We start from the raw sequence: 10419 nt of genomic DNA, 5'->3' as shown, positions 1-10419 counted from the left end.
TCTCTCTCTCTCTCTCTCTCTCTCTCTCTCTCTCTCTCTCTCTCTCTCTCTCTCTCGCGCGCGCGCTCTCATTTTCTCGCTCATCGAGTATCCATCTTTCAAATCCGTATCACCCTGGACCACCCCCTACTTTCTCACCTTTCTTACCCCTGTTGCGAATATTCCCACCCACCCGTTGATTCCCGCTTTTTCTCTACCCCTCGTTGGACTACCCCTGTCATACAACCCTCCACCTCCCGATTTGATTGCGCACCCCTTTCCTCATAGGACATATGGATGGTAGTGACTTATATTACATTGTACCCCTACCATGTCTGAAGGTCCCCTACCCCCAATTTTGAACTTCGTAATGCAAGATGGAGCTTGTAGCAAGACAGCAGCAGGACAGGAAGGGCGGAGCGAACAGTGGGGGAGGAGAGAGGAGAGAGGAGAGAGGAGAGAGGATCAGAGTGGAGGAGCGGAGAGAGCGGAGAGGAGCAGAGAAGAGCAGAGAGGCGAGGGGATTAAATGTGGAGGATGATTTGTTAGATTAAAACATGATCCTGGCAGACAGATATGAACACAGAAAAATGAAGAATATAAGATAGTGTGCTGAGTATACAAACAGAAATGATTTGTAGAAGGATGGCTTTTGAACCAGACAATAGAAAGGAAAGGCGAATTGCACTTCAAGTACTCCGTTTCAGAATGCTGACTTTGTGTAGATGAAGAAACAGACGAAGCTGAGGAAGGGGTCTAAAGTGGAGGTGGAAGCAGAGGGAGAATGGTGGGAAGCCGAGGTCATCGACATCAACGCAAACTTCGTTCACATCCACTACGTCGGAGGTAAAGGAACTTGGAGGTCAATGCAAGCAGTTTGAACGACCAATCTCTAGGAATGGATGAGGAGAATGAATGGCTGGATGTAGAATCACATCGGATACGAGCTCCGCAAGCAGGTGCGTTGACGTTGTTGGCTTTTACTCCTCAATCTCCCTCACCAACTGCGTAGTTTCATACCAAGAGGAAATGGAGGAAGTCGGTGGCAACTTTCCTGTAGACATGGAGCTGGAAGATGTAGATGTGCTGCCTGTTGACATAGAAGAGCACGATTCCTCCCAATCACTGTCGGGGAATTCTTCTTCAAAGACGTGATAACATATGAGAACATATTTCAAGACTCACCATCTACTTTGCAGCAAACCTGTCAAGGGTCCGAACAAGGCATCGAAAAAGAACAAGCAGGCCGGGCTGAGGTGCTGTGCTGAGAGATATAAGCCAGATGTAAGCATGACAAGCTTCCCTAGATTCACACCTTCAAGAAAAGGAAGCGCTCCCAAGGTGAATTCGAACCCTCCTTACGATGTTGGATGTTGAATTGTTGTCTTCAGTTGTCGTGGATCGACAGGCTAGGGGAAGGTGAAAGAGGAAGTTTGCTTGCAAAGATCTGTCGTTGAGCTATTGGATCTCACAGGCTGGGACAGAGTGCCAAAAGACGAGAAAGGGTGAAGCTTGTAACCTGACTTGATTCGCTCTGACCTTGTTTGCTCCCAGGCGCTACGTCTACATCTCTCCCGACGGGCAAACCTTTCAATCCCTTACTCTTGCTCAACAAGTCATTTCGTTTCTGGAGATTGTTTCTTTCTGAAGTTTCTGTCAGTATGCTGAGTCTTCGATGCAAATCCCTGTCAATGAAGCAGTGGTAGATCCATATATACCGAAGGTTTGTGTCGACAACTTTGCTATCGGCATCAATAACTTTCCGTGAAGGTGAGGAAGAAGTCTGGTGGATCTTTTGGGAAAGCGTTTCTGCGAGATTTTGAAGAGAAATGGTACCAGAAGAGGTATATGAGTAACGATCAAATTTTGAAGCACCGCTGATGTTTGTGACAGATATGATGATGTGAGGAAGTGCCTTCTTCGACGGAACATCATTGCGGAGAGTGATACAGTGAGATCATCGCTCATTGTTCACAGAGACATCTCATCGTTAACTCGGTCGTCTATTCCTCAGGTTCGAAACAGCAATGCATATCTGGCTACGGTATGTTCCCCCTGTTCCCACTCTATTTCTCGCGCTTGTCCTGATTGGCTCCCTCTTCTTCTTCTCGCAAAGCTTGCTGCTATTCTTCATCATAGCTTGGATCTGCATCTGGGCCGGCAAGCCAGAGTAGCGAAGAGGTGAAGACACGTGCTGTGCCATTGCTCCCCCACCCACCCACCCACCCCCATTGTGTCGCTCTTGTTCATCCTATTTCAACATGCCCTCTCCTCCTTCTCCTCCATTCCTCCCTTTGTCTCCACTGTCTCTGGTTTTCCTTTCTCGTCTTGATCTGCTCCACGTGCAGAGATTTGATGGCGAAGCTTCCGAATCGACTGTTCAAAGACTTCCGGGAGAATGGAGCACTCTGTCTCATGCTCTCCATGGCGAGTGAGGGAGTTGAATGAAACCACTCTGACGAACCTTCAGGTCATCGACTACATGAAGAAGAAGACTTGGGACGAGGCTGATTTCAAGAAAGCGATGTTTTCCCAAGAGGTTGACCAGTCTGAACTTTCGGTCCTCTCCATTTTAATGGCGGACACGCAGAGCAAAGACGATTTTGCTCACATCTCGCTATTGATGAGCATCAGACAGAACGTATGTCTCTTGATTGCATGCTTGTGGTTCTCACTGCGAATTGCTCCAGCTCATTGACGCTGGGCACCTTCGGTTCCCTGTGATCTACTTCTCTCCGAACCTCAAGCTGTCTGCCAATGTGACGACGAGCTGTAAGATCGGAGGTCCGCCTGAGCGTCATGGCAGGAGGTATCGAAGCTGAAAGCGATTGCGCAAAAGAGAGGAGCAAAGCTGACGTCAGACCTGCGGGCTGCTACTCATCAGGTAGAGGAGGAGGCTGTAGCTCCCTCCTGAGATATCGCTGAACTGCTGCTCAAAGATCATCGACGACACTCCTGACATGAAGGAGACTGAGGAGACGTTCTGTCGACAGGTTGATGGAGGAGCGAGACACTGACATGCTGAGATGCTCTACAGCTTGACCGCCAGAAGACGAAGAAGGAGCCGATCGCCTACGTGCACTGGTGGTTCTACCCCGACAGCTACGACGAGTGGGTTCCCCAGCGAGAGGTGGAAGGAGACATGTGCGCGACTTCCGTCAGAAAGTTCTGGAAGGTTTGCGTGAGGTGGCTGAAAGACACAGACAAGGTACGCGGAGGACGTTTGCTGGACAGACGTAAACTTCGTTGCAGTTCAACGAGTGGATGAACGAGGATGATTACCTTCCAGAGGACCCGGAGGATGAAGTAGCGGAGATGGTGGACTCTGTGTTACATGTCCCGATGCCTAAAGGGGATTGCAGGGGGAGAAGTCGAGATGGACGGAGGAGGAGGATGCTGTCTTGCTCAGCGAGTTCTCAAAGGTCTTGAGCTTGAGGGGTTGGCGAGGATGTAATGTCGTGGCCTGCAGCTGGGAAAGAAGTGGGAGGAGATTGCCAGGAAGCTTCCGAACAGAAGTGTAAGCGCGCTGAAGCTGAGGATCAAAACTCTGGCGAAGAAGCTGGAGTCGAAGTCCAGAAGGCCGAGCAGCGAGTTCAGCTCACCGTCAAAGAAGAAGAAAGTGGAGCAGGAGGTGTCGCCGTCGAAGAAGAAACGGGCCGAACAGGAAGAGATGACCAAGTCGAAGAAGAAACTGATCCGTGAGAAGTATGCCTGTCCTGCATGCCAGAGGCTGACTAGACGGCAGAGCGCGTGCTCTCCCTCCAGCATGAGTGCTGGGAGGATCAGCAGGACCTGGAGGCTTCCTACAGGGCAGAACCCCAGCTCTGGGACCTGCCAGCGTTCGACCCTGACGCCGAGCTGGAGCTCTGCGGAGAGGGCACGACAATCCATGGGGAGGCAGCACAGAGCCAGGTGAAGGAGGAGAAGACCAATCCCCTCATCCTGCCGATGCAAGCGTCCTGGTTCGACATGGGCGCGATCCATGAGATGGAGAGGGTCGGGGTGCCTGAGTACTTCGAGGGGAAGCACCCGAGCAAGACACCAGAGGTGAGGAGGAGGAGGAGGAGGAGGAGGAGGAGGAACTGAGGTCAATCAGGCGTACAAGTGGCACCGCGACGCCATCGTGACGTTGTGGTGCGAATATCTCGCGGGCTATTTCTCCCACAGCATCAGCAACGACCGAGGAGACGAGGATGGAGGGGAGGAGGTGGAGGCACGGACTCGATCGAGAGCAGGAGGAAAGAGGAGGTCGAGCGTGACGAAGGGGGGCAAGTCGAAGGGCAAGGCCGACAAGCAGGACCTCCAGTCTCGGTTCTCCTCCGACAGCCCGCTCAGGTGGCCACCCAAGTTACACGTCAGGGAATTCCTGCGTCGCATCCCCGGGCACGCTACCGACATCCTTCGCATCTTCCAGTTCCTTGAATCCCTCGGCATCATCAACCACACATGCCAGGAGGAAGACAGCCCTGGACCCCTGTGGACCGAGAGGGACTTGCAGAGGCTGGAGGAGGCGTACAGAAAGCACGGGCCGAAGTGGGCCCTGATAGGGAAGGAGCTCAACGACCGACCTGCCGCTGACTGCGCCATCTTCTTCAGCTCCATCCCCCTGCACGAGACGCCGTTTGCGTCCTCGCTCCGGTCGGAGAGGATGCGGTTGAAGGACGGGGAAAGGTCTTCTCTCGACGGGGACTTGGTTGCACAGAGAGCACATTTCCTCCAGAACCTGCTGGGCCCTGAAGCCACCGCTGCAGTGATCGACAACGTGCTGCAGGAGGAGCGGCAAGGAGGGGAGAAGGAGCAGGGAGAGAGAGCGGAGCAGGGAGGGCACATGGAGCAGAGAGAAAAGAAAGAACAAGGAGGGGAGCATCAGCAAGTGTGGAGGATGCAGACACAGGCATGCCGCGCCGCCCTCCTCACTTCCACCAGGGTCTGCCAAAGTTCGGAGAGGGCAGGAGCTGGTCTGACTTTCGTCGCAGGTCCGTGCGATGGTGCTGGCGCACGAGGAGACGATGAGGATGAAGAAGCTGCTGCTGGAGGCGATCGAGCTTCAGATGCAGCGCATGCAGATGAAGGTTACGAGCCTGATGAGTCAGCAGAGCATCATCAGTCAAGTCATGTGATACCATCAGCTCCACCTCCCCTGTAATATTCTTGTACACAAGTGAAGAGAGCATGAATCTCAGTCTGTCCATCCTTTCACAGTTCAGTTGCCGTCGTACACGCCAATTTGAAAACCACCTAGACAGTATAGAGATGTGTCCTCATTGTCCTCGTACTGATTTTTAACTTAACTTTGAGTAAAGCGCGGATGTGTCGGGGTCCAAGGCTTGCGAAGTGTCGACCGTAAAATTCAATCAACAAATTTCAATAAAAATAGACCGCAAGGTATTTGTAAAGTGGGCTCGAAACCCAGAACTTTAAAATGACCCCACCCTGTGTACCTAGTGTCATTCTGAGGACCCACCCCTAGTGTTACACTTGTCAATTGAATTTGGGGTAGCCTCCTACCCCCTTTCCCCTACCATTATCCGGGGGAAACACCCCTCCTTCATAGGGATAATGATGGGTACTGTCTCTTTGGCAATGGCGGCGGGAAGGGATGGTACATTTTAGATATACCCCGGGGCTGTAGGGGGTATGGTAGCCAAGGGATTTTGACTTTTCTACAAAATCATTCTCAAATTTCAATTTTTCTTTAGATATTTGAGCGATCTTGAAGCGTGCCAGCGACGGAAGAAAACGACCAGGAAAAAAAGATTTTAGTTTAAAACTGTTGTACGGAATTTTTTCTTGGTACCTCACCCACCCCCACCCCATGACCAATGAGTTGAACTGAGTCCCCCATTGTTGTGTACCCTGATACTGCTTATCTGACTACCCCACCCTCATCGGCGAAACTGTCTAGTGAGTCCTCAAACCTTTTAAAATGGTCCTTTCACCACATCCCAATACTCAATGACAACCCGTACTTTATAGTGACCACCACCTACCCATTGCCCTCGTGACTACCCCTCATCAGCTTTTGGCCGAGTCCGAGGACTACCCGACCCCTGGTATAGTCGTGTAAGCGAAACAAAAAAAGTAGGTTTGACCTACCCCACCATCTTTTTACTTTCGCAGCCTCCCTAGGGTCCCTAGGTGATATCTTTGGGTACCACCCACATTCCCCCAGTCAACTAAACGGGTATCTTGTCCCCCCCTGGCAACTTGTGCAGGCATCAAGTACCCCACCCCCCAGCTTCGGGATCGCTCGAGTCCCGCCCTCCATGTCCTCCCGGGTACCTCATGGCAAACGCTATCCACAAGAAGTGTACTTCACTCTCCACCCCCCCCATTTAGCTGAAAAAGTACCCGTGCCTGAGCCCCATCCTCGTTATTACCTTATCCCACGTCACCCGTTACCTACCCTACCCTACCTCATGCTCCTCCTTCCTTGATATTGCAATACCAACTCACCCTCCACCCACCACCGAGCAGTCATATTTAATGACTACCCCTTCTATATCTACATACTACCCTGGGTCTTCCCCACTATTCCGAACAATACTTGCATCTACCCCTTGTAATGGTACCCCCCACCCCCACTGAATCTTGACTTTCGTTCTCCCCCACCCCCCATGGAACGTTTTGAACCTTTCACCACCCCACCGCCTGGTACCCGATCCTGACGGAGTTTGACGCAACCTCGCATCGAGGCCCCCTCCTCTCCCCCGTCACAGGCTCTACTTCCTTTGTTCCGCCTTCTATCTCCTCTTCCTCCCTTGACTGAGTGCTAATCAATCCTGCAACCGCGCACGTCACATCCCTTGAATCTTTCCCGCCCAGCAGCTTCAATCTTCTCTCTTTAAACTCATCTGGTCACACTTACAGGAGTTGGGTAGTACGATTCCTTCCGACAAGGAACAGAAATACTCGAGATGGATAATGCAGCTTTCCAAGCCCTGCTTTCTGTATGTCTGGAAGAAGCAAGCTCAAAGGAAGGAAATTCTCCCTCCAAGCGACTGAAAACTCTTGCCGGTGTTGAAATGAAAGCACAAGCACGCCAGTTGTCTCCTGGAAAAGATGTTGGTCGCGCAAACTCCACATCCAAGCGTAACAGCGAGGACAAGGTGGATAGCATCGGGCAAATATCTCAGACTCCAAGTGAATCAGGGGGAAAGGTGAAGGAATCATGCACGACAGCACCTCCACATTTGCCAAAGTTCAATGTTGTATTTCCTGGACTTGTCAAACCAAAGCCGGATGAGCAAGCAAAGTCTAACTCACATAGCATGGCGGCACATCGAGACGATAGTTTTGTACCAGCAGAGATGAGAAAGGATTCATTTCTTGAACAGCATCTGAAGATGGTGCACCACATGGAAAATCGTTCATCTTCAACATCCAGCGAAGATGAGAAAGAAAGACCAAAAGTTGATTCGGAGCGGACAAGCAGCAGTTCCTCGGATAGCGATAAGAAAAAAACAAAGAGTGGCAAGGGGGAGGAGCGAAGGCCCTGGGCGTATGAGGAGGATGCTACAATTCTCCGTTTCGTTCTGAAATTCGGGATCAAAGACTGGACTATGATCGGAACTCAGGTTCCCAATCGTACGCCGAAACAATGCAGGGAGAGGTACAAGAATCAGCTCGATCCTTTCATCAACCGAGGCCCATGGACGGATGCGGAAGATGACCTGATCATCAAAGCGCACAAAATTCACGGAAACAAGTGGACTGCGATTGCGAAGCTCATTCCAGGCCGCACAGACAACGCTATCAAGAATCACTGGAATTCCACCTTGCAGAGAAAAATGATCGGGAAGACCTCGAATGGTGGCTCCTCCAATGCAGATGCTCTCAAACGCAAGTATGCTTCGTTTCGTGGTTACGCACAACCAGAGGAGCTTAGGGGAAACAAGAGGAGCAGGATAGCAACCCAGCGACACCAAGAGCTCCTGACCCCCTCGACAATTGAGAACCACGTGAAGCACTTCAAGAAACTCGAAAGGCTCCTCTCCCCAAAAGCTGTCGCGCCACCTTTTGATATCCCTGACCGTCCAGGCCCCAAACCTCCATGCATGGGTGATCGAGAGTTATCCAGCATGGATTCGAACTCAGACAAGTCGAAAACAAAGTCAGGCGCCAACTTGCCCAGCACAGGTGATCCCCCTCTTTGCTCTCGACAATTCCAACTCTGAAACTGCAAAACTGACAGGTCGAAGCAAGTCTGTACTTCTAACAGCAACCGGGGGCAAGCAGCCCATGCCTGTGAAGCCCATGCCAATCTATGCGAAAGCCGTCTTAGCATGATTCTACGACCAGTGCCGCAGTGCCTGCATTGCCGGGCAAAAGATGTTTGAAAGTAATAAACTGACGGACTCTGTGAAATGGTTGGTCCGACACTGGCTCTGGGCCACCGCCCGGGACTCGCCCGGCGGCGGGACCGGCGCCGCCACCGGCCGGGTCTCACTGAGTCCGCTTGACGAAGCTTGGCTCAGCGGCACTGAGAAAACTTGATGATCCGAGTCGGATCTCAGCCCGGAGTGCGGGCCGCGCGCCGGCCGAGCTTTCAGGCCCGGGTCACGGCCAGGACTTGCCGAGTCAACTTGATGACTGGCCCCTTGACCCTAAACGGTCACTCTCAGTGCAGGATATCACCAAAGGGGGCCCAAAATTATTACAAAATAATTATGGTGAATAGGTGAAATTTCAAATTTGTAAGGGCAACTTTTCACAAAGAACATTCTAAAAGTCGGCTAAGTTTGGTTCGAAGATTGGAAGGGGGTGGGGTACTGAGCTTCTGTTTGCGATGAAGTATTAGTGATGGGCCAAGGAGCAGGGAGCAGCGCAGAATGGGCAAGAGAAGCAGGAGGGGGAGCAGAGGCAAGTAGAGCAGAGGGGGGAGAGGAGGAGGAGGACGAAGAAAAGCGATGGGGTGAATTTAGGAGCAGGTTAAGCAAAAGCAGGAGGAGCAGAGGTGATAGCAGCATTCGGGAAAGAGCAAGAGCACCTCAGAAAGGATAGTCTCTCCGAGCTAAGAAAACGTGCTAACATCGTCTGACCGGAGGAAAATGTTACTGACGGCATGGTTTCATTGATTTTGTCAATAATGTGATGGTACATGGTCGATAAGATCTATCTCACAGGAGGATACACAGTTGGCTGGTCTTCAAAGAAAGTAACGGTTGTGATTTGGATTGATAAGGTTGATTTTATTCGCCAATACAGCATTGGACTGACTTTAAATCAGAATGAGCCTCATTTGGAACAAAAGCACCCCGTCGTCTCCGAAACGCTCCCTTCCTTCATCTCCCAACGGCAAAAACTTTCTTGGTAGAAACAATTCTTTGAAGCATCATGTCGATCAAGTGAGTAAGCTTCCTGTTCTTGTTTCGACACCTTCTCGATGCTCTGTGCCTGTATAAGTGAATTCTGATATCAAGTGTTTTTATTTCTCCCTGCTCAAGGACAAGGCAGTCAGGAAAACTTGATTGCTCTTGATATGTTCGTATCTATTCCCAAATTGTTTGCTGATTTAACTCTCGTACTTGCCATCTTCCTCCTCGCATCCCTCCTCCCTTCATCTTCGTCTCTTGCTCACAACTGCAACAGCTGAGGGTCGACCTGGTTTCCGAGATCGACTCCGGCCATGTCGTCGTGATGCATCCGGCAAAGTCAGCTGCCCTCATCGTCGACAAGAAAGTAGCAGCATGCAGGTTAGCAGCAGCTCTCTTGCTCACCCTCCTGGCAGGCAGAACATCAGATGATGCGACTGTTGGACGTCGAGGAGAAGGAGGAGGACATGAGGCGAGCTGTCTTGACTGCTCTCAGACGTTGACTGAGCCGAGCAGGAGGAAGGAGCAGCTGCTGTGCCTGGAGAAGCTTGAGGAGTACAATGAGAAGCTGAATCGGCAGGAGCAGGTGAGGAGGAGGGGAAGGCTGCGTTGAGGATGTGACTGCCCAGGAGCAGCTCGACTTCATGAACCGTTTGGAGCAGCTCAAGAAGCTCTCGATCGAGGGATGCTCGCAAGGGAGTTCTCCAAGTACAGGAAGGTAAGGATTGGTATGATGACAATGATGACTAGAACTACTGTGATGACGAAATTCAATGATCTTAGAGAAGAAGAAGAAGATGATGATGATGATGATGCTCAGGAGACTTGTATGCTAATCCTTCCTGTGGCAGCATAGCGGAAATCTTCCAGCCGAGCAGCTGCGGCGCAGGCAGGGAAGAGACGGGCAAGTGGTTCGTTTAGAGAAATTGGCAGGAGAGAATTGCAAGGAAATAAGGAGATGCGGGGGAGGAGAAGGGGGTCGGAGGACGAGCGAGGAGAGGGGAGGGAGGAGAATTTGGGGAAGGGGATGACAGATGAACATTTAATTGAATTAATTCATGATTAAGATCTGGTGGAAGGGATAAGATATTTGTGAATAGACAATGTTAGACATAAATAACATGAT

General features: G+C 51.2%; 3 protein-coding genes across 3 annotated transcripts; all 3 read left to right on the top strand.

The window, feature by feature from the left end:
- Positions 1–704: 704 nt before the first annotated feature.
- GUITHDRAFT_99231 (hypothetical protein) lies at positions 705–5099 on the top strand (the record flags this gene model as incomplete). The annotated part of the gene is made up of 23 exons (XM_005842377.1): positions 705–825; positions 876–938; positions 992–1130; positions 1179–1235; positions 1287–1320; positions 1371–1398; positions 1454–1484; positions 1534–1594; positions 1640–1702; positions 1750–1823; positions 1873–1930; positions 2450–2518; positions 2570–2620; positions 2670–2738; positions 2786–2863; positions 2919–2972; positions 3017–3187; positions 3232–3297; positions 3342–3401; positions 3449–3677; positions 3725–4026; positions 4076–4906; positions 4956–5099. The coding sequence occupies 23 exons, from the start codon at positions 705–707 to the stop codon at positions 5097–5099; spliced, it is 2853 nt and encodes a 950-aa protein (XP_005842434.1).
- A 2373-nt stretch (positions 5100–7472) lies between these two features.
- GUITHDRAFT_44603 (hypothetical protein) lies at positions 7473–7772 on the top strand (the record flags this gene model as incomplete). Its single annotated transcript, XM_005842376.1, has 1 exon — positions 7473–7772. A coding segment is annotated over one exon (300 nt), but the record flags the coding sequence as incomplete, so codon positions are not given.
- Positions 7773–9209: 1437 nt separating this feature from the next.
- On the top strand, positions 9210–10214 carry GUITHDRAFT_99229 (hypothetical protein; the record flags this gene model as incomplete). Its single annotated transcript, XM_005842375.1, has 5 exons — positions 9210–9326; positions 9571–9674; positions 9810–9879; positions 9923–10011; positions 10145–10214. 5 exons carry the CDS (start codon positions 9210–9212, stop codon positions 10212–10214), a joined length of 450 nt encoding a protein of 149 aa, XP_005842432.1.
- Between the last annotated feature and the right edge of the window lie 205 nt (positions 10215–10419).

The sequence above is a fragment of the Guillardia theta genome, assembly GCF_000315625.1.
Source record: "Guillardia theta CCMP2712 unplaced genomic scaffold GUITHscaffold_1, whole genome shotgun sequence".
NCBI lineage: Eukaryota > Cryptophyceae > Pyrenomonadales > Geminigeraceae > Guillardia > Guillardia theta.
This window is presented reverse-complemented; position numbering and strand designations above follow the sequence as displayed.